At 41.3% G+C, this 24,122-nt stretch overlaps 1 protein-coding gene across 1 annotated transcript; it reads left to right on the top strand.

Moving 5' to 3' along the window:
• Window positions 1-196: 196 nt before the first annotated feature.
• SDR16C5 (short chain dehydrogenase/reductase family 16C member 5) lies at window positions 197-13,763 on the top strand. Its single transcript, XM_066331374.1, has 7 exons — window positions 197-329; window positions 4,397-4,740; window positions 7,309-7,440; window positions 8,422-8,521; window positions 8,712-8,856; window positions 9,385-9,510; window positions 12,935-13,763. Exons 2-7 carry the CDS (start codon window positions 4,420-4,422, stop codon window positions 13,026-13,028), a joined length of 918 nt encoding a protein of 305 aa, XP_066187471.1. The 5' UTR covers window positions 197-329; window positions 4,397-4,419; the 3' UTR covers window positions 13,029-13,763.
• Window positions 13,764-24,122: the final 10,359 nt, after the last annotated feature.

Raw genomic sequence — 24,122 nt, 5'->3', positions numbered from 1 at the left:
GCCCCCTCGGACACCGGCCACAGCCCCCTCCGGCACCGCCCGCCAGACCCTCCTCCGACACCGGCCACAGCCTCCGACGCCGTCCCGTCCCGCCCCCGAGCATCCGCTCGGCCCCGCTCCGGGGCGGGCTGCCTGATAAAGGCGGGGCCGCTCCGCTCCGCCCTGCCGTGCTCCCCGCTCCCTTGGCTGTCGGCCGCCCGGCCCAGAGCTGCGGCGCGGCGGCGGGAGGCGGAGGTGCGCTGCCTGTGCTCCAGGCCGGCGGGCGAAGGGAGCCCGGTGCTGGGGCGTTGTGGCCGGGCGGGCGCCGGGGGACGGCACAGGGTGTGCAGGTAGGAGGATCCGGGGCCGTGGGCGGCCGGGCGCCGCGGGGCAGCGGCGCGTCCTGGGGAGGCGGCCTGAGGGGCTGCTGAGCCGGTCACTGCAGCTGAACGCTGCTCCTGGCCTTTCTTACGATGCTGGGAAGAAAGGCTTGGTGGGTGCGCCGTGCCAAGTGCCAGTCAGATTCTCCAGCCAGCATCTTCCGGGGGCTGAGGAATTTACTGCTGCTCTTGGGCAGCTTTGGCTACGGGATCCCTATGGTTTTGTGGGCTCTCAACTCTCTCGGTACAGTGAGAAAAATTCATCCTTGCCAGACGCTGCTCAGGTGTTTCTGTGATCAGCATTTAGTCCTTCGAAGAGCAAAGGCGATGTGCCGTTCAGCTGCCGGCCTCGGTCCTGCCCTTGGGTTTCGTGAGCAGTGATGGTCTTTAAGACCCTGTCAGGTCTGCGAGAGCCTGTCGGTGGTGAGCGCTGGCACACGGGCCGACAAGCCTTTGCTGGCCAAGTCATCGGCACTTAAAACATTGCCTGATACTTCTCTACCGCCTAAAAGCTCTCCACACTTGTGTCTGCGTGGACATAGGCATACCAGAAAACAATACAAGGCATCGAAAGTAATCTGAGATTCTGCATGTTCCAAAGGCCTCCTTGGGTAATTCACCTGTGAATACATCCCTGCTCACTTCAGTTGACAAGCCAAATTCGCCTGAACGACGGGCAAATTTCATTGTTTGTGTGGATATGCTTGGTTACAGTAGCTGGTGTATTTAGCAATACTAATGCACTGAGTGAGAATGGAGCCCGACAAATCTGGGTTAGGGCAGAGCTGTGTCCATGGAAATGAAGCATCTCATTGAAGGATGCAGAGTTGGTCTTCTAACAGGAAATCTCCTGTGTTCTGTATGCATAATCAACTTTACTTCATTAAGTGAATGTCATACTTTTCTGAAGTATGTAATGTACCTCTGACCTATACAAGCCTAATATTATGAATATTTTACTGAAAGAGTTACTGTCATAAATTTTCAACTGAGTTTAGGTCAAATTCTGTATTGCCTCTGAAGGCAATTGCCTCCCTTCCCCCTTTTCCATAGGGCTTAACTTTAACAACCTTATCCATGCCCAAGATACCAGTCCCCTTTCATGCAGATGGAGGGTTTTATGTTAAGTGCATTAAATTAGTTCAATCTAATTGAATTCAGCCACTGCATTAATTTTTAAAACTTGTTTCTTCTGTTTTAGGCTCAACAAAGAACTTGTGCTTCCCAAAGCTTACACTTTTTTATGTACATGAAATTTAATAACATTTTTCCTTTATAATTCTGTTTTGCTCAGAACTGTTATAGCTCTCCAGATAAGAGACCCTATTACAGGAAATGCCAATATTGGCTCTAGACAAATGTTCCAGTGCTGTTTTGATATTTGTTTCAGTTCTTACTGGTGCTACCGCCCCTGCGTACATTTTGTCACATTTTATGAGAATGAGGAATAGAAAGTACTCAATGAAAAGCATTCACCCCATGACTTTGCCACAAAGAACTTGTTTTTCTATCGCTGTGTCTTTGACAAATGTTTTTCTGTTATCAGAACAGTTTTAAGATGTCCCAATATTTCTGCCAGAAAACTTTCTGAAATAACTAGCTCTGCTCTTGCACAGGCCAGTTTCTTTTCAAGAGCAGTCATTTCCCATGTAAAAAACCTGAGACTCGTGGTAACGCGTGTAGGTCCTCATGCTAGATTTACTGAACTTTGCTCAGAGTAGCAGAGATCTAAGTGACTTATCTCCTGGCACTTGTCAAACACTACTACCTCTACATAGATACTTAGATTCATCGATAGCAAAATGAACTATGAGATGTCATGAGACTGGGCATGTAAATGGTTGACATGTGCATACCAGCGCACTCTACCTTTAGCTGAGAAAGAAGGTGTTATTGCTTCATAATGTTATTAGTCAGGGATTAAAACCTGTTTTGACCAAGGATGAATTTCTTGCACAACTTTTGTATACTGGGAAATAAAATAACATTCCTCCAAGGACTTAAAGGCCTGCTTGCTGTCAGCATTACTGGGATGTGCACAGATGGTGAGGTTAAACACGTACCTGAGATACTGTGATTCAAGCCTATGACATTTGCTGAATGCGGGGAAGTAAAGAGAAGAAACTTAACAGCTTTGCAGTGCATTCTTAAAGAGCTGTGTTCGACTGCAAAAGCAGGCTCTCCTCAATAATGGTAGTACAGGTAGCTGAAAAGTCAGCATTGACAGATAGTTATTTACCTAGAGTGCTTTGGAGATTTGTAAGCATCTTGTCTTCTGAAGCTCCTTATGCTCATGTTTTTTCAGTACAATTGGGACTGTGACTTGTTCTGCATGTGATTTCATGGTGACAAGGAGTGCCTACAAAGCAAAAAGAGTTGTGGTCCTAAAAGCAGAATTTTTCCTGACCTACAGTACTCGTTTGTGAGCACTCAAGTTTGGTTGCTGTTGGGCACAAATAAAGATGAAAGACTCCAAATATTTCAGAAGGCAAAGAGCATAGAAGAAAGGCTTTTATTGTCTAATTCTTCATACCGTTTGTAAGATGTGCCGATTCAGACTTAACATGGTTGGTGTATAGGAACGACACCTCTCTAATCCCATTGGTTAAACTAGAGAAACAGCAAAACAGCACCTGGAGAAAGATTGTTTTGAGAAAGGATAGTGGTTTGCCAAGATTGTTTTGAGAAGGAGCTTTCTTGAGTAATATTTCCTTGGGAAAAGGTTAGCAGCTGCTAGCAGGCTAAAATCTCTCAGACCCAGAAATATCAGGCCCATGTAATTTCTTTGATCAAACCGTAAGTTTTGATTTGTAATTGTCATGCATTTCCGTTTAAGATGCTCAATGGGCAGATTTTTACTAGTAGTAGTAGTATGTATTTATTTATTTTAGATTTTTGTCCACATTCTTTCAGAACAGCAGAGAATGAAAGCCATGTCATGATGGGTGGGAAATTTCTAAAGCAGATGAATGCAGGTGTTTCCTACTGCTGCTGAATGGTAAATGAATTGTGTAGTGCATCGTGGAGAAAAGTGGAAGCCACCTGAAGATGAGACAGAAACAGGACAAATGGATTAGATATGCAGGTGTAAGCCTTCTTGGGGGTTAGGTTTGTCTCTTTTTTACTCTAAAGAATTTTTTCCTCGTAAGTTACCGAGGAGACCAGTTGTTAGCTACTTAAGAGCACTTAATTGAAAGAAAGAAGTGGCCGAAACCCAGTTGAGCAGATTTTTCTTTGTCTGTTGTGGGAGCATATTGGCCTTCTCTGATAACAAGCTAGCTGTTAAAAACCAGGTGGAGCAGTGTTGCTTATCTGTGTTCATTCTTCCACTACCCCCCATGGGGATATCTTCTGTTAATGGACCATTAAAGCTCACCAATGACATGACACATTACATCATGCTGTTGTAAAATGCTCTACCCAGGGAGGAGGAATCAAACTATCTTCACCTAGATAAAAAAGAGCCCCAAGTGTCATCTGACATCCAGTGTTCCCACGGGACTCCCAAAGGAAGGCTGGACCCATCTCTGGACCCTTGGCTCCACAGGATCATTGCTGTTTCCAGCAGAACCACATCTGCCACTCCAAGGAGGCTTAGTTTTTAGACTGTTTCCAGTTCTCTGACCAACAGGGTGTTAAGTTCTATTTCTAACTCTTTCAGGGTTTTCTAGGATTTCTTATTTATTTGTTTGCTTACTTATTCTTCTGTACTACAACATTTGTATTTTTAATATCCCTAGTAAAGAACTGCTATACCTATTCCCAAAATCTTTGCCTGACAGCCTTTTAATTGCAAATTTATAATAATTAAGAAAAGGCAAAGAGAGAGGCTTACATTCCAAGGGAAATTCCAATCTTCCCTGGCAAATACCTGTCTATCTAAACAAAGACAAAGACAACATATTTTTGTAAAACAAGACTCTAAAGCAGGCTAGAGAAAGTATTTAGAATGGGTCTGAAAATGTTTTAGCAATGTTGATGTTTGCGTTTTCTCTGTGGTTTACCCTATCTGGTAAATGTTTTGGGTTTTTTATCAGGTCTCTGAAGAAATAGCCTGAAGATGAACTTCTTCCTGGAAACACTAAAAGCCATTGTACTTTTAATTTATTACTCACTGGAGTCCCTGGTGTTCTTGGTTGTTCCTGTACGGAAGAAGAATGTTAGTGGTGAAATTGTATTAATAACAGGAGCGGGAAGTGGTATTGGAAGACTCTTAGCAATAAAGTTTGCCAGCCTTGGAGCCACGGTGGTCCTGTGGGATATTAATCAAGAAGGCCTCAATGGCACAGTTAAACTGGCCAGAGAAAGTGGAGCAGGAAGAGTACACTCTTACATCTGTGACTGTAGCAAAAGACAGGATGTCTACAGAGTAGCTGACCAGGTAAAGTGTCTTCTTTGTGCCTTTGGCATTATTCTAAGATGAGTGCAAGCATGGATGTAAGATGCATGATAAAGTTTTCTACTGGATTCAAAGCAAGCGATTAAAGTTAATTAATTCTGAATGTATTGTGCTTCCTATCTATTTCAAGAATTCTGGTTTTTAGAGTTGACCTGTGTATGTCTATTCCTTAAAAACTAAACAGAGCCAGGTCTCTTTTTCAGTAGCTCATTTTAACTGGGTAGCTTCTCATTCATTCCTTCAGCTACAGAGTGAGCCCTTCATCGTGCGGAAGTGCGGAAAATCAATTTATTGAAGCTAAAGCAATGTTTCAAGTTCTGGCAGCCTTTTACCAAAAGACCATACATTGTAAAAAGGATTAACTGCTTAGGCAATTTTCAAATCATTCCATTGCTGTGAAGAGATTTTTGCCATCTTACTTTATCTGAATTAATAAATGTATCTTGATGTCTTAAATATTTCATTCTTTCATTTCTGAAGAGCTTTGTAAACGTAGCATGTGGTTAGATAATTTGGGCAGACTAGCAGTACCGCCAACACTTAAAATTGTCAAACAGTTTCAAGTGTAAGAACCTGTTGTTATTCCCTTGAAATTTTCTGAACTTAACTGTTTGATCTAAGAGGTTTCCACAGTGAGTGTTGCCTGGGGATGAATTTTTTTTAAAAGAAATTTCAGCTCTCTTCAGGAGCATCTGTTGGCTGAAATAATGTTTTGGTGCTCTTTAAGAAATTTTAGCCTTCTGCCTTTTCTGTCTGTACAAAAATGACAATGACAGCCTTCCTGATATGTGAAGCTTGTGCATGAATTGCAGCTTGTTAGAGGCTGGTGCTGTTGGTTCTGTATTCCAGCAAGCCTTGGCCCCCTTTGCAGCTCTGTTACACCAGCTGAGCTGGTGGACATCTGCTGTCCCTGCAGAGAAGTTGCACATCTCTCCCCAGGCCAGTAGCTGTGCTTCCTGCTGAATTGGGAGAACTGCAGGAGGAGTATTGTGAAGGATACTGTAATGAAGCAGATGAAAATTAACCTTTTGTTTTGAGGACTTGAATTGGGGGCTAGCTCTCTGAGCCCATGGAAAAAGGTAGTGGCTGAACCATGCTGGCCAAATTTGAAGAAGGGAACAGGGTGTAGATCTGTGTGACATGGGTTCAGGATGATGCAGACAGGGCTAGGCAGGAACAAAGAAGTCATAGTAGGGTCCAGTGCCTGGTCCCTCCCTTAGAACCTTGTGTCAGCAGTTCAGCAGCTATCAGATTCACTGATAATCCTCATGCTGATCTGCATAGAAGAAAACACCAAACTACCATTATTTCTGAAGTGGCATGTCCTGCTGATGATGTAGAATCATCCAATCTTATCAGTTACAAAAAGACTTTAGTATTAGGTGGTGCTTGGTGCCACTGTTTACTTCATGCAGTGTAGCAGACTTTGGTTCTTAGTTTTCAGTATCGGCCTTTGCAGGGTATGACAGCATGGTTCCAGGTCCTTTTTCCCCTTCTGGTGATTCAGCTTTATGCTGACTTGGAGTTTTGCAAGATTCGGTGAACAAAATTCATGCTGGCGGGGCAGGATATGTTTGAAAACTTTGCTCCCATTGAAACAGTGTCCTGAAGCCAAAATGAAATGTATGTGAGTCTTTATTATGTGCTTCATCAGCCACACAGATACACCATGAAAAAGGTTACTTTGGTAGGAAGAAAACCCAAAGGCTCTGCGGGTATCAGGTCGTCGTTTCTTTCCTGTACCAACAAGGTGAAGGACAGTGTTTTGGCCATTAAAACCTACAGCTTAAAATTTATTTCTGATGTCCCTATTCCAGAAGTACCCAAGTCCTAAAGCTTAGTTAAAAAATTAGACAAGATTGGAGGAAGTTTAAGGAAGATGAGGAATTAAACTAGAATGAAGGCTAAGTGATAAATTACTCTTTGATTCTTCACTGTTATACCAATTTAATTTTCCCAGATAGCTCAGATCAATGACCTGTACTTCAAATCCTCTATTAAATATTTTCATTCTCCTTTGGACAGCTGACACAATATCTTGCTCTCAGCTGGCCTGCGTGTGTTCTCTCAAATGACTCTGTTCATGAATGTTCAGTCTGGAGCTAAAAGGAAAACTATACTTCCTCTTACTGAATTAAACATATAGGTATTGTTTTTTAGCCGACTTTATTTCTGGGGTAGAGTGTACCAGATTCTAGTCCAGAATTGCTCTTTAGTTTTAAGATGTGTTTTCTGTAGCAAAATACCTGTATTAGTTAAGCTTTCTGCAATAAAGACTTTCCTGGAACTTTTGTCCTCAGAAACAGAGGTGCTGAAAGCAGAAGCTTGTGTGGGGCTGTTGGGCTCCACAGATCTGGAGAAAAGCCATTAGAAAGGTCATAATACCTTTAAAAAGGTGATCCAGTACAAGAATCTGAAGTGTTTGCATCCATAACAAGCATAAGTTCATCTTACTTAAATGTTTAATATATCTGTTACGTTTTCACATTGAAGAATGAAAAAATAATGTTTTGTATTTATTGCCCGCTATCTTGATTCTTTTTGTTTTAGGTTAAAAAAGAAGTTGGCGATGTCAGCATCCTAATCAACAATGCTGGTATTGTAATTGGGAAGAGATTTCTTGATTCTCCAGATTCACTTTTAGAAAAAACCATGGAAGTGAACACAATTGCACACTTCTGGGTAATACCTGTATTTTGCATATGCACACTAGGACATGCTTTTAACATGTTTTCAATGTTAATTTTGCATTTTGGAATTGAGGAAAACATGCAAGGATATAGATGTCTTTGGAAGAAAGAGTCAGAAATTATACAAGAAGTTTTTTCCTTTGCTTTGGAGTCTGTAAAATAAAAAAAAAAAAACAAAGCTTGGAAGATTCTCTAGGTGGAAGGCAGGTGGAAGCACTTTACATTTAGAAGTTCTCTTAAGAACTGAAGTCTACCATCTGCTAAATTCTGAGGCTGGTCATATGTTATAGTCTCATTATTAATTGACATGAAGCAGGCCCACCCTAATAATTGCTGTCCCTAGTAACAGGGAAGTGTTCAATTCTCCTTCCGTTCTTCTGTTCTGCTAGTGTTCTAGTTGTTGTGTGGTTGTGATAATTTCAGTAAGAAACACCACATGTTCTGATAATGCTCTTAATAGTAGGTGGAGCTTTTGTCCAGAAGGAGTAACCTGGTGTGCTTTTTCTTCCTTTCACTGAAGGCAGGTCACCAGTATGCTGCTTCTATCATAAAGAATTGTGAAGAAAATATTCAGTCGTGTTTCAGTTTATTTAGACATCAATTCAATCACAAAGATTTAATGAATTTAATAGAAGGAAAACATGAAATTCAAGTCTTTGTCATTTCAAAAATTTGCAGTGAACACTTAATTCTCAACTCCAAGACTAGATGAATCTATATATTTAGCTTTCATCAAGTTACCATCTGTCTTTGGTAATACTGGTGGGGTGGGACCTCCCTATTTAAATTGTTGAAGGTTGGAGTTCAAACAACAAGCTCCACATACATACACACATCCTTTCCATAATGGAAAGGGGTAAGTTCTTTCAAACTGTTGGGAGAATTTCTCTAAAACCAACAAACATCTTCAAAATATTATGGCATGTAGTTTACTAAGTGAAATGTTACATTGCAATTCTGATTTACTTTGCAGACTTACAAAGCCTTTCTCCCAGCAATGACTGCTGCTAACCATGGTCACTTGGTTAGCATAGCAAGCTGTGCAGGAATGTGTGGAGGCAGTCAGGTTTCAGGTAGTGTATTAAAGCTAATATTAATTGAGGTAATTAGTTTGATTTTAAAGAAAAGGAATGAATCATTTCAAAAACAAAATTTAACCTAATCCTGAAAGCCATTCCTATTCTGGTGGTGGTTTAGTATTGGACAGTAAAGTTTTATTTGTAAATTTAAATATTTAACTGCAGTTAATGTTTTATTTTACAGATTACTGTGCAAGTAAATTTGCAGCAATTGGTTTTGCAGAGTCAATCGATATGGAGATGAGAGTTCTGAGAAAGACTGGTGTTAAAACCACAATTGTGTGTCCTTATATCATCAACACAGGAATGTTTAATGGTGTTATATCCAAGTGAGTAAACTCTCGTGAGGTTTTTATGAAAGTTGCATTTTTAGGGCTTCAGGTGGATGTGAATAGTTCTTTCCAGTTACTGGGCACTTTACTATCAGTAAAGCCTAGGTACTTTACTGTTCATTTAAGCTGAAGTGTGAAACATAATTGTTGTCCTTTCCTCAGCAGAAGCCAATTTTGTCCATAGGTCCAAAGCTCTATTTGTCCTCTCTGGTTTCTAAACCCCCATTCTCCTCCTGAAATCGATGACAGAGCTTTGCTTGATATGCATCTATAATGACAAAGTTTAGGAGCCAAATAAAAGTCTGGTGTATCTTAATATGAGGTCTCTGTTTTTGTCTTATGAGAGGTTATACAGGGGAAAAATAACAATGTCCACTTGCTCTAACATAATGAAGATTCTGTTGTTCATAGGACTCGTGGTATTTATTTTTTTTTCATTGAATAACTGTAAATTTGAGAGTCTTTTGAATAAAATGTGAATCCAAAGCAATTTGTATTGTAGCAATAAATATTTTCTTTTCTCAGATGGCCACGTATGCTTCCTATTCTGGATCCAGAGTATGTGGCTGAGAGGATAATCAATGGTGTTCGGCAGAACCAAGAAATGTTGATTATACCACGCATCTTTTATTTTATTTTTTTTTTAAAAAGGTAAGTTATGTTTCTTTTCCCCTCTCTCTTTTCTGTCTGGGGATGCTTAAAGTATAAATGAGGCTTCTCCTTATTGATGTAGTTGCTATCACAGAAAAGTGGTGGGACGACTCACATAGTTGGAGTGCTGCACTGCATGGCTACAAGCTCCTGAGAAGAGACAGGAAAGGGAGAAGGGATGGAGGGGTGGCCCTTTATATTAGGAAGGCTTTTGTTGCCATAGATTTTATGATTAGTGTTGATGAATTTGAATGCTTATGGGTAAGGATTAAGGGAAGGCCAATAAGGCTGACTCCTGTTGGGAGTCTGTTGTCCACCCAACCAGGAGGAAGAGGTGGAGAACCTATTCTATAAGCAGCTGGAGAATGATTCAGGAGCACCAGCTCTTGTTCTTGTAGGTGACTTTAACCCACCAGACATCTGCTGGGAACTTAATATAGCAGAAAGGAGGCAGTCCTGGAAGTTTTTAGAGTGTATTGAGGACAACTTCTTGTTGCAGCTGGTGAGTGAGCCCACCACTATGTTAGACCTGTTGTTTACAAATAGAGATGGACTGGTAGGAGATGTGGTAGTTGGAGGCCATTTGGGGCACAGTGATCATGAAATTGTAGTTCTCAATATTTGGTGAAGTTAGGAGGAGCATCAACAAGACTTTTGTATTGGAAAGCATTTATACAGAGATAAAGCAAAGCCCTTCAGAAACTTTTTCCTCGTTCATTGATCATCTCACACAAGCAATTGACGAACAAGTCAATGATGAAAGAGCAAAGCCACATTTGCTTCAGTCTTGCCTTTGCAAATGCCAACATAGAATGCAAGTGCATCATCAGTGTGATGCCTGATCAGCCCTCTCTGGTGCAGATAGTGAAAGCATGCAGCAAAGTCGGAACACCGCTGCATGTTACATCCATTTGGAGAGAACAAATGGAAAGAGTCATCAAAGCCCACCCAAAAATGCCAGTTCTCAGGTTTGGTTTTTCACCCGAGATTTAGGTGGTTAAGAGTTTTTGCCTCTGAAAAAGCTCTGAGCCAGGTTGCAAGAAAGAAGTGGAGTCTTAAAGGTCTTGGGTTTTTTGATTTTTTGTGTTGTTTATTATTTCGTGTCTCACAATGTTCTTTGTGCCCAGGCAAGATTTGAACAGCAGCTAGGACATGAGGCGACTCACCCCTTGATGGGAGGTCGCTACCTTCTTACACTGATAATTACGTGTGTATTATTCACAATTATGTGCCAATACCTATTACTTATAGTAACAGGGTCGTCTGTACTCTGACCCAATCTCCTTGAACTACTTTGTGCCACTGTCACAGCAGGAGATGGAGGCCAAGGGAGAAGAACAACCCAGGGCACCACCCTAAATCGTCCATTTTGTTTCCCCATTCACCTCCATTCTAAGAACCCCAAAACTACACAATTTTTCACCCCATAATAAGCTACACCACTGTTTTCACACCTTTGTGGTTTGTAATTCTTCTCTCAATGTTGGAAGCTATTCCCATGGGCTGAGATTAAAGGCGGTGTACTCCTGGACTGTATGCCAGGGTCTCCAACTCCCCTGTACACCTCCAGACCCCCCTATACAGATATCAAACCCCCCCACTTTGGTCCCAAACTTTTCTGCTGAGGTATGTGGCTTTCCAGGGCGTCCAAAGGAATGCCCTGGACTCCAACACAAGACGGCCAGGGTATCAGACCCAGTCAGCATGGGTTTAGGAGCGGCAGGTCATCTTTGAACAACCTGGTCTCCTTTTATGACCAGGTGACCCTCCTGGTGGATGCAGGAAAGGCTGTGGATGTTGTCTATTTGGACTTCAACAAGGCATTTGACACTGTCTCCCACAGCATACTCCTGAAAAAGCTGGCAGCCCATGCCTTGGACACACTTGGCAGCACTCTTTGCTGGGTTAAGGACTGGCTGGATGGCTGGACCCAGAGTGGTGGCGAATGGTGCTGCATCCAGCTGGTGGCCAGTCACCAGTGGTATCTCTCAGGGTCTGTGCTGGGGCCAGTTCTGTTCACTATTTTTATTGATGACATGGATGAGGGTATTGAATCTTTCATTAGTAAATTTGCAGATGACACTAAGCTGGGAGCATGTTTTGATCTGTTGGAAGGTGGGAGGGCTCTGCAGAGAGACCTGGAGTGGTTGGATGGATGGGCAGAGTCCAACAGGATGAAATTTAACAAGTCCAAGTGCGGACTCCTGCATTTCAGCCACAATAACCCCCTGCACCATTACAGGCTGGGGATGGTGTGGCTGGACAGTGCCCAGGCAGAAAGGGACCTGGGGGTTCTGGTGACAGCAGCTGAACATGAGCCAGCAGTGTGCCCTGGTGGCCAAGAGGGCCAATGCCATCCTGGCCTGGATCAGGAATGGTGTGTCCAGCAGGAGCAGGGAGGTCATTCTGCCCCTGTCCTGGAAACTGGTGAGGCCACACCTCGAGTGCTGTGTCCAGTTCTGGGCCCTCAGTTTAGGAAGGACCTTGGGACACTTGAGTGGGTCCAGAGGAGGCAACGAGGCTGGTGAGGGGCTTGGAGCACAAACCCTGTGAGGAACGACTGAGGGAGCTGGGGGTGTTCAGCCTGGAGAAAAGGAGACTCCGAGGTGACCTTACCACTCCTTACAACTCCCTGAAAGGCAGCTGTAATCAGGTGGGCATTGGTCTCTTTCTCCAGGCAGCAACTGACAGAATGAGAGGACACAGACTTAAGCTGTGGCATGGGAAATATAGGCTGGATATTAGGAAAAAGTTTTTTACAGAAAGGGTAATAAAGTGTTGGAGTTGTCTGCCTGGGCATGTGGTGGATTCACCATCTCTGGATGCGTTTAAGAAGAGACTGGATGTGGCACTTGGTGCCATGTTAGAGTTGAGGTTAGTGTTGGGTTGGATTTGATGATCTTGAAGTCTCTTCCAACAAAGTGATTCTGTGATTCTGTGATGTGAATTTTCATTAAGTTATACACATTTTTTGAAGAGTTTTGTTTGTTTGTTTCTATGAGTTCAGTCTCACGGAATAATGGCAGAAATGTCTGACTGTGCCTTGCTGACTCCATTTGGGTGGAGTTTTCTGGGGGCTGTAGAGACTGGGCCTGCTTCTCCCGTACTGCATGTCAGAGAATTATTGGTTGGAGAAGACCTCTAAGATCACTGAGTCCAGCTATAAATCCATGTGGTGTCTTACTCCAGCATTTGGGCACTTTTATCTCTGTTACAAGCCAGGTTGGAATACTGATCTATCTAATAACTCAGGCTTCCAAATGAGTGTAAAGGATATTTTGAGAAGACCAGTGAGTCTGTATTCTGAAGAGTATACTGCCTTTGTCAGTATTAGCCAGGTTAAACTAATTCTGTGATAAGACTACACAACTCTGCTGATGTATGTTTGTTCCTTTTTATCTTCTTCCATGTCCCTGCCTTACAGCTTCCTACCAGTGAAAGCAACTGTTCTCCTTTCAGACTACTTTGGATGCCTTGATGTCATGAATACCTTCAAAGGTCGACCAAAGAAGGAGTGAAAAAGCACAAAATTTAGAGACCAGCAGCTCTAAAGTTGTTATTAAAGGTGGTGGTGGGAAAAGTTTGCTTTACTAGCGGCTGTGAACTTTGGGTGCCTCATTTCTCAGTAGTAATAAGACTTTTAAGAGTTGCTTTCATCTGAACATCTGAAATAGCCAGTTGTTTTCTTTTCACCTCATTATGAAAATACATCAATTGAATTTAGTTGTTTTGATTTAAAATGCCTTAAATGTGATGCTGCATCACAAACCAGTAATTGGCAACTTTGAGACGAAGAAAAGACCAAGAAACCACATGTATTTAGTAGGTAGCCAGAAAAAGTCCTGTAGTGGATCTGACTTCTTGCTGCCATTCAGGGATCCATGAGGATGGGCTGTACTGCTGGTGCCATTAGCATTCCCTGGTAAGCTGAGGAATTCAAGAATTTCCTCAAACAACAGATTCTAACTCTTACAAATGAAAGTTTTGTGAGATAAAAATAAGCACTGTGTGGGTGAAAAAAACCCAGTTACATTTATTAATTTTTGGAGGTGTGAGCTCTCAACTCACAGATGACAATGATATGCAAATTAAGTGTTTGTGCTGCTAATCTACTTTGTGCCTAATTTATTTTAAAAGCTAATACCACGACTGAAACTTTATAACAAAAATCTTTGTCTCTTTTAAGTACAGTATTTTAAGAGCTATTTTAAATTGTCATTTCCTAAGAAGAATAAACTTGTATTTATTAAGCATGAGACTGCCAGTCTAGTTGGACTATTCAATCTCCTGCCAACAGAGGCAATGAACTACTAAAAGCAAAGGTGTTGTGTTCTATAATAGGGGGGTTCTTTTGGGGTTATCTCAGAAAGGAATTATATTGACAGAAGTGAATGGTATCATTACAGCCATCCTTTGAGTAATAGCATAATGTTGAGCTCTCTGAGTTGAGTGACAGGTTACCTGGCATCTACAGAGACTTGTTTTACTTTTCCTTTACTCTTAGGACTGTCCATTTATTTTGAGCCAATACTGAAGAGGCATTGTCCTTTTGATAATGGATGCTTTCAAAGCTACCTTGACTTTTTGTAGTCCAAAACAAGAAAAAGGAAGCTTATGTGTATGTCGCTTCTGTACATGCTAAGTCCACTTCATGACACAGTTCTCTGCTAGCAGTTGAAACAGTATGGTGAAAATGGGACTTTTATAATGGGGAGGGTTTTTTTTTTCTTTAAATCGTGGCCTAGAAACTACCTTCATTTCCCTTATCTATACAAATAGTATGGTTTATTAGCAGAGAAAGGTCCACATAGAACTACTTTACTACTGATGAGCAAGAAACGTTGAGTAAAACAAGTGTGTTAAAAATCACCTTACCTTTATGATGGATTGATGACAGTCAGAATTCAGATTGATGAAGAAGAGTTTTGTTTCAATCTCATTTCAGATCTTCAGTTTTCTTTCTGAAAAGTTTTACTCATTTTACAGTACACCTCAGGAAACAGAAGTTAACCAAGTAAAAAAGAAATTGTCTCAATGTGTAGTCCATACACCCATTGCACAGTTCACAAATTCTACCACTAATAACTATGTGCTGTATCTGTGTCTTCAGTCTCCTCACCTTTTATACTAACAAAACATACTTTTCCCTCCTGGTTATGAAATACTTGATATGCAGAGTTCTGGAGCAAAGGGGGAAAGTGAGCTATGCATATGAACACTTTGAGTGTCAAACTCCAGCTCTAGTGACAGCAAGTAACGTTTCTTTTTTATTGTCTTTGTGAACACACATCCTGCTAAGGAAAATTAGAAGCAGTGAGTCTGGCAATGGGATTTGAGGATTCTCAGCAGGTTCATGTTTGTCACAGCCCTAGGAGGATTTTATCTGATAATCTGTGCCAGATAAATACATCTCCAAGGGATTTTACTACTTCACAGAGCCAGTGGAAAGGACCTGTGCTCAGTTAAGTTTTGTATATCTCTAAGGCTGGAAACTGTACAACCTCTCTGGATAAGCTGTTCCAGTGTTTGTTCATGCTCTGTTTAAAAACAAATAAATGAAAATTATGTGTAAGTTGAATGTACTTATTTTCATGTCCTTTCGGAGGATACCACTAAGAGTCTGAGATTGTTTTACACCTTCCTTTCAGGTACTTATACACATTGAGGCTGCACCTTTTCTCGAGGCTAAGCAGTCCTAGAAATCTCAACCTCTTTGTATGCCAGGTGCTCCAGTATCTTAATTATCTTTGCAGCCCTTCACTGGATTCACTGAGTATATGCAAAAACTAGTTATAGTATATTGGAGACAAATTTCTGTACTAAACTGATCATGCATAATATGTCATAAAGAGCTTCACTAGAACATTTCTGCTTCCTAGCTGTCCGAGTAGGAGTACACAAATAACTGCTTTTATATAAATGTGCTGCTACCACATGGAATATTGTGGTCACTGGTAAATTACATCATGTGCCTGGAGGATAACAGCCTGTCCTGTGGTGGTTTTTATCTCTCCCATCTCCTATGATGGCATGACAAGTGAGGAGTTGTATCCTAGAGGTCAGACAGCACACATCCTTCTCCTGTGTTCAGGAGATTGCATGGAGCGAGTGTTTGGATCTTTGACTGAGATATAAATGTCTTGAGATAAAAAGTGGCTGATTTCCAGCATAACAATGATCTTGACTGATTGCTTTCCTGATGCCAAAAAAGATTATTTCCTTCTGCTCTCAGCAAGAAAACTCACAGAAGGATCACTGTGACACCCAAACAAGAAGATAAAATTTGAAAAGGAAGATCATTTCAGTTGTGACAGCGTAAGTCCTGACTGCTGGATGGTATACCAGGCAGATCCCACAAAAGACTTGTTGGTTTCATGGCCATTGCCTGAAATTTTAAATAGTCTCTCCCCAAAAATGACTGTCCCAGATTTGACTGGGATGGCTGCACTTGCCTAATGATCGTGGTTATGGTGATTCAAAGGCAATCCATGGTGTTTTATTGCCTGCTATATTTCTTTCCTGTGTGAGATCATAGTCCTGTAGTAGCAGAAATTTTGCTGTCCCCTAATGCTTCAAAACATGGAGAACATAGTGCCAAGAAAAATTAACTTAATTAAATCCTCTGAACAATATTGAGAAAGAAAACAAAACCAGCAGCTGAGATACATGTGCTGTTATTATTTTTCTGAATTTGGAATTCATACCCAGGAGCTACGTGTACCTGCTTGGAATCTGGTGTTCATGGTGATCTTCTTTCATTTTAGGAAGGAGCCAAGCGTTTACCTCTTCTCCAGTAATGTTCCTAGGGGCAGTTGATCTTCCAAAGACACCAGTGTGGACTGTGTACTTTGCTAAGCAGCTGTTCAAAGCCATAGGCTTTGTAAAATAAGCATTTTAACAAAATAACTTAGCTTCTCTCACTGATTTTTTCTTTGCTGTGGCAATCAAGAGAAATAGGTTTGGCTCCACAGTTATCGGATATTCTGGGGAAATGCAGGATTACTGTCTCTCAGGTGACATTTAAAAATGTGTTAGCAATGCTTCAGTAGGTGGGGGAGCACTACAAGTAGGGACTTCTGTCCACTCACCATATGACACACTTTTTCTCTAGTCTTAGGTGTCTCTAGCTTGATGTTCTGTGAGAACAGTGTCTCCAGCCCAAAGTTCTGTGAGAACTTCACAGATAGCCTGTGGCCTATGGCTGAGGAAAACATAGCTCTGTCCAGGGAAGAGAAGTGGGAAAAAATTCACACCTTCTTCCTTTGCCCTTGGCAATAGCACACTGGGGAGATGAGCATCCTCAGGATTGTGACAGAGATGTTTAAGACAAAGGTGTGACAGAGGCAGAAGTTCTGTGCCAAGGTGCCTTGTGGTGTTGCATCTGCTGGGTAGTTACTGCTCGATTAAAACAAACCTGTGTTGAGAGATTTCACCGCTTATTCAGGGTCATGCATAACTAAGTCTAAGGAAACATTGTTCTGCAGGATTTGTAGTGGAGTAGTCTTCCACAGTCCCTGCGCAGGAGGGAAGAACCCTAAGACATATTGTTACACTTTTGCTTGTCCATGTCTTGGGGTCCACAGGCAGCAACCCCAGCTGTGGCAGAGAAAGAAGAAACAACAGACCCAGAACAGAAGCAGCAACAGCAACACCGTCAGCACATGCAGCCAACAGCAGTTCAAGAGGTTCTTGCTGAACAAGTTTGGCCTGTTGGCACCATAAACTTCATGCCTAGAAGGTGTCATGGTCTAGGCTATGGAACCTGGGTGATGATGGGCAGATACCTCCCTGGGCAGGTATCTGCATCACCTCTATTAAATGTATTGCTGTAAAGGCAGCTTGCTCAGAGATTAATGCAAGATGATATTATGATACCTGAGGAATCTGTTGAGCACATGATTGCTCCCCAGAAATTCTTGTTGGAAGGTTAACAGGGAAGGTCTTCTCTGAATTAATTCTAGAAAACACACTTTGCACTATTTATTGTCTGCATATTGCTGGCATGATAATGATTAACCCTGAAAACTCACACAATGCAGCAGGCACAGCTAATAAAGTTACAAAACTGATTTGAATTGTCCTGTAGCTATTGCAGAATGTCCTGCCTGTGTTTTGGGGAGCTTCTAACAAATTAAGAGAGAGCTGTCAATTCCAAGTAATCACATCTATCAAGGGTGTTGTATCAAGAAAGAGCAAATACCACTAGCCAGGTGAGGTGCCTGTTTGAAGTTCCTTCAGGAAGTATGTAATTTCTTCACTCTGGTATTTAGTCAGTCTGTAAGAGACGATGGGAGTAATTGATGAGGTGCCGAGTTGAAATTTCTGCGTTAAAATTTCCTAAAAAATAGGAATAGCAAGTTAATTCCACCAAAAAGAAAATAAAAATACTTGAAGCAGTTAGAGCCTGCTGTTGCAATTATCTCCACTGGCAGCAAGAGGCAGAAATCTGTTTCCAGGCTTGCTTCTGAGTCAAAGACTTGGAAGCAGCTATGAAACTAGTTTATTTAACCTTTATTTTTTCCACATTGACAATGAAATATCTGACTGCCTTCTTTCATGCTTTTAGATCCAGATAATTTTATCTGCAATGACATATTTATAACAACATTTTAAGGATTATGGATTGGTCCTCAGCATTCAGATAATTGAAAAAAAAAGTATCATTTCATTTAATTTGTGTGTGATTGTAACTCTGCCCATCTAAATGGGTCAGGTTTTCAGATACATTCAAAGGGGAGAGGAGAGAGCACTTAAACAATCACATCACATTCAAGAAATAATGTCCTGACATCTGCTTTTTCCTAGATTTGGAAAGAGGCAGCTACATTTGTTGGAAAAGAACTACAGTATCCAAAGTGGAAAACCCCCTTAGAAAAGAAGACTGGAGGAGGGATTAAAAAGTGAGGAACTTTAATTCACCAGTTTGAATCGGAGTCCACTAAATATGTGGAGAGTGCAAGAAAAGAGGGCAGGATGATATTGGTGTATTGTTGATGTGTAATTAGTTGGTACATGGTCTCCTTGTATCAGAAGACTTCTTTTTGGTCCACAGGATTCTTGATGGCTGGATCAGTTTCTACTGTTCTAGAGAATTTCTTGACTTAAAACAGGGGTAGGTTTGCATTGTGTCTCACAAACAAGGTATTTTGTAAAAAGGATAAGCACTTTGGAAGAGAGGAATATAGGATATATATAAACAAACATGCATACATACATACATACATATATACATACATATATATATATATTCACACTTCAGTTATACATATATGAAGTAAAATGTTTAGATTTTCTTTTGATTCTACATGCAGAGGTATAAAGAGGCAGACAGGAAGGTTTCCAAGCCTATTCCCTTTTTAAAGTATTTTTAACTAGTTTTTGCAATTTAGTATATTGTAGCAGGTTTGAGATTTACATCTGAAGCCAGGTAGTGACTTGCCTGTCAGATTAAATAATATCTTATAGCAAGCATTTTATGGGGTAGCATCCTGACTGCTAGGAATCTAGACTAAGGAGACAGTGACATATTCACAGCATTTATTTTTATTCAGCCAGCCACAAGCCTAGCCTTTTTAACATTATTTTTCAGAACATGGCACAGAAACAATGGATTTTTCACATCCACAGGAAGAGCTCTTGCATTATTTCCATTGTGAAGGCCTGTCCTGTATTATTCTCTTTTATATATATGCTTTTTTGTTCTGTTGTATTACAGCAGAAAAAGCCACAAAGACATACCAGGAATATCTATCCATGTTCTCCACCTGAGTTATAGATGGATTTGTTTGGTTTTATGTTTCTTTCTTTTTAATAGTGTTGTCTTAAAATCCAGAAAGTAGCAGTAGAAGTCCAAGAAGATCAAATGATCAAGCTAAGGGATAAGTTCAGAGTTCACACCAATTCTTTATATGAGGACTTTGAAGGAGATAAAATAGAGCAATAAATTATGCCTTTACAACCAATTACAAATTCTAATAACTATGAAGCACATGATCTTGCCACTTGGAAACCCAGGAAATCACCCCAAGGAAATCTACAGTGTCCATTCTGACATTCCTGCATGTAAACCATTAGAGCTTCTGTGGTGGCTAATGAAGTTCAGGATTCACTAGGGCTTCATGCCTGTGTATCCCATTAAACCTGTTTTGGGAGACATTCTGCCACAGGATGGTCTCCAGATTTTATACACCTACTAATATTTTTAGGGATATTTTCACATCATTAGATGCATTAGTCTTTTAAACTGTAAACCAAATATAATCTGAATAAAGAATGACTTGAACTGAGTGACTTAGAAAATGTGGTAACTAAAATAGTCTTTTCCAGATACTGGGGTAAAGAGTGCTAAAACATTGTGTTTGTTCCCAAATGGGGAAGTAAGTATCCTTTTTCTTTCCCCACTGTAAACAGGCAAGATTTTTTTTCTTTTTTACTTTTTTGGGGATGCATTGATAATATCTTCTAATTAGGGGCAGAATGGCACTGCATCTTTCATCAAGCAAATAGCCAGGGCACTGCGTCAGTAGTGACTTAGTAGCACTTCAAGATTTCTGGAAATTCCTTGGCTTTCATCCTATTGCCACTCCCTAGCTGGACTGTAATGAGACTTGGATGGAAAATTTTAAGAACCTTTGTATTTTGCCTGCACAGAGAAAGGACTGCTATAAATTGACTACTGTTACCTTGGATATTTTTAGAGATTAGCAAAATGGATTGATTGTAACTGGACTATTGTCTCTTGAAGTAATTGTCTCTTAACAAAAATAATTGTTTTAGAAGAAAAAGATAAATACCTATAAACTTACAGACACAGATGTTATGCTTAAGTTTGGATTGCAGTTAACATAATGGTAAATAGTTAGCTTCAGTAGTATGGGAGACTTCCAACACTAAAGTGGCTGATGGTTTGAAAAGGAATTGAGGTAGAAAGACAAAACAAAGGCAAATCACAGTCACTACAGTGCTGATAATAATTGTTTGCATTTCAGATTTGTGTATGCTGTCATGCAACTAAGCACACACAATTTAGCAGTGGTTTTCCACTGAGGCTGGAATGGGATTAGAGTAGGTAGCACTTGGATTTACTTTTGCATTTACTTTTCTGCAGATACATGAATATTTGCATTCTGCATGAGGTGATGTTTTGGATCACTAGCTCTGTGTGTAGGAACGTCAAATAGCACCAAGTCCAATGTTGACTATTCCAGACAATAGAATAGTTTTTAATATTACTAACGTGGAATACTCACAGGAAAATACGAGAAGGAATGTCTTTGAATAAATCCCCTGTTTTTCAAACAATATGCTTATCATAAGACTAGTTTGAAGGCTTATTAAGAGATTATATGAGCAAACCTGGCTTATATTGGAATTCTGCTACATCCTTAGATCTTCCCCCACAAAAATGTTAACAACATCAGACTTGTTCCAAAAATAAGAATTGATAGAAATGGACTTGTTTGTTTACCTTGGTTCTGCCAGGTGATGAACCCTCTGGCTTTGCCACAATGAGAAGTTACACAGATATGTAACTTCGAATAATCCTTTTTGGCTCTGTTTTCTCCACCTACATGACATTAACCATCATTTTGCAACCCTTGGTTTGCAAAAAGGGTTTTGGCTCAGAAGATGCTGACAAAGATGATGATAAGAAATATCTTGTTGGGAAAAGGTGACCTGGCTAACCAGTTAAACAGGAGCCATGACACTGCTGTTCTCCATATGCTGGTTCTTCCTTACGGCCACAAGAGAGGCTTGAGGATGATCTCCCCACAATGTCTGCTCATCAGCAGGGGCAGTTGGTGCCACTGTTGCTGAGAACAGGCAGCTGGCATATACACTACCTCTATACACTATACACTACTACTACCTGTGCAGGCTGGGGCAGAGTGGCTGGAAAGCAGCCTGGTGGAAAGCAGCCTGGAGGTGCTGGGCAACAGTGTCTGAACATGAGCCAGTGTGTGCCCAGGTGGCCAAGAAGGCCAAAGGCACCCTGGCCTATGTCAGCAATAGTGTGGCCAGCAGGACCAGGACAGTGATTATCCCCTTGTACCCAGCACTAGTGAGGCCACACCTTGAATCCTGTGTTCAGTTCTCAGCCCCTCAGATCAGGAGGAACATTTTGGTTCTGGAGCATTTCCAGAGAAAGGCAACAAAGCTGGTGAAGGGTCTGGAGCACAAGTCTGATGAGGAGTGGCTGAGGGAGCTGAGGTTGTTTAGCCTGGAGAAAAGGAGGCTCAGGTGGGGTCTTATTGCTCTCTGCAATTACCTGAAAGGAGCAAGGCGGGGAGTTGGCCTCTTCTCCCAGGTAACAAATGACAGGATGAGAGCACACAGCTTTAAGCTGCAACAGGGAGGTTCAGGCTGAACATCAGGAGGAATTTTTTCATAGAAAGGGTCGCTAAGCATTGTAATGGAATTGTAATGCCCAGGGAGGTGGTGGAATCACCATCCCTGGTAGTGTTTAAGGAAAATTTGGATGTGACTGTGCCATGATCTAATTGACGTGGTGGTATTTGGTGATAGGTTGGACTCAGTTACCTCAGAGGTCTTTTCTAAGCTGAAAGATTCTGTGATTCTTTGACTACTAAGGTGAAGAAGATACCAAGACTGAATAAAATAGTCAAAAAGGCACATTGATCACATAAGTTAAAAATTATTCCAGTAAACTAACATTGGTTTGCATCTCTCAAAAAGTCTCTGTTTGTAAAAGACACTTATACTTGCCACACAGCAACAATAAGTTTTCCATCTTTTTCTCCCTAGAAGCTGGTTGGACATGTAGGGATGTAAAGCCTGGCAAAGTTTTTAATGTGGTTTTTAGTTTTCCTTCTGTCTTTCTCCACCACCACCAATCCAGAAAAGAGTAATTTGAAATAGCAAGATTTCAGAAGGATTCTCTAGACCTCATATATTTTTCTGGAACAATTTCCAGAATTGGAATATTCCCTTACTTTTCAGGTCACCAACAGGAAAACAGCGAACCATCCCTTACACGCATTTCTCCAGTTATATTGTACATGAGCCATTCACCAACTGATTGTCTCTTAAAGACAGCTTTTGAACAATGCCTGTGAAAAGCCCTGTCATGAGTAAGCAGTTACACAAGGAAGTTTTTTAGCAAGATCTCAACAGGCGTTTTTGAAATCATAATAATATCTGTGCAACTATAATAGCAGCAAATCAAGATGTGCAGTCAGAAAAATTCTCCCAGCTGCAGAAGACTATTCTCTTGCCAGTCTGCCTGTCAGTTCACTGTTGCTTGAGGAACTGCAGCCGAGCCAGCACTTTCAGCACTTCAGCAGGTGATTCACCAGCAGCTGAGTCATCCCTGTCCAAAGCTAGCACATGCAAAACCCAGGGAGGGGTGGAGGGCTGAGGAAATGAAGCACAACAAACCTTCCTCCACTAATTCATGCCATCTGGGAATGACAGCACATAGGCCTGCAGCTTTGTTTCCAAAACATTGTTTACAATTTTTATTATGAAGTCCGTAGGGAAGGAGACAATTTTATTTAACAGTTCATCATCATTACACAAACCGTTGTTCTGGGTTTAGCTTTAGAAAACAGGAAGCAATACTCATGATTAGTTAGTCAGATCTTTTTTTTTGCCGGCTTTTGTTGTTAAACAATTAGATGGGAAATTTGGAATTGAACCCACTGACATGCAACTGGAGTCTTTTGGTGTTAGAGGTCTCTCTGGTGAGCCATAGAGGATGTGAGCTGTTGCAGTCTTGACTCATCACTTTGGTTGGTGGTAACCCAGGCCTACATGGGAGGTCACTTGCCTTAAATGTCCATAACTGGACAGAAGGACAGCAATCACTAATGGTTACCTGTAAGCAGATGCTGCGTTGTGCCTGAGGCTCACATGTCCCAGTGTTCGTACAATCACCTTGTTTATGTGTGAAATCCCTTTAAGTTGCTTTGTTAGCAAATGTGAGCAGTCCAGCGAAGGACCCAGCAAGTGTAAAAACTGGTGGAAGGTTGAAGATGAGCTGTCCCTAGGCAATGGGACAGGGTAAAGGGAGCAGGGTCTCCTCCTTTGCGACATAAAGGCACACAGTTGATTATTCATTAGCACATAGTGCAGAAGAACCAAATTCACAGACTGCGTAATACTCTAGAACGCTTGGCTACAGTCAAAATAAGTCTCAATAATCGCTTTGGTCTGCAGTTTCCACAGAACAGGAGCATATACTGCACTTCCACCGTGACCATGCAGCCTGGGTTGAAAACAATTTCTGCCATCCAGGGTAGAGGTGAATAAAGTGGACACACTTGTCATCTCAAAGGCAAACTTTGGGTTTACCTCAGGACAAGAAAACTGGACTAGAACTAGGCTCCAGCTTCCCCTCAAAAAAGGTGCTTCTCTAAGGCAACATGAGCAGAAGAAAATATTCCCATATCATCTCTTTTTGCACCAATTTCTCCAGATGGGAGGAGGGACTTGAATTTAGCATGTGGCGCAACTTCTTGAGGAGCTTGGATGAAGGTGTAAGAACATGAGGAGTGTGATATGAACAGTTCAAGGTCAGAATTTAAGATGTATCAAGTGGCTGGGCATTTCCACACCCTGAGTATAGCTGGAGACATACCTAGAGGGCCAAC

This window comes from Sylvia atricapilla, chromosome 1 (assembly GCF_009819655.1).
Source record: "Sylvia atricapilla isolate bSylAtr1 chromosome 1, bSylAtr1.pri, whole genome shotgun sequence".
Lineage (NCBI taxonomy): Eukaryota > Metazoa > Chordata > Aves > Passeriformes > Sylviidae > Sylvia > Sylvia atricapilla.
The sequence above is the reverse complement of the archived record's forward strand: the minus strand, read 5'-3'. Positions and strand labels throughout refer to the sequence as shown.

Excerpts from the sequence above, each read along its gene's own strand:
- SDR16C5 (XM_066331374.1), top strand. The coding sequence starts at position 4,420 with ATGAACTTCTTCCTGGAAACACTAAAAGCCATTGTACTTTTAATTTAT. Across the intron at positions 4,741-7,308 it reads TCTACAGAGTAGCTGACCAG|GTTAAAAAAGAAGTTGGCGA; the intron begins GTAAAGTGTCTT and ends TTTTTGTTTTAG. Across the intron at positions 8,857-9,384 it reads TTTAATGGTGTTATATCCAA|ATGGCCACGTATGCTTCCTA; the intron begins GTGAGTAAACTC and ends TTCTTTTCTCAG.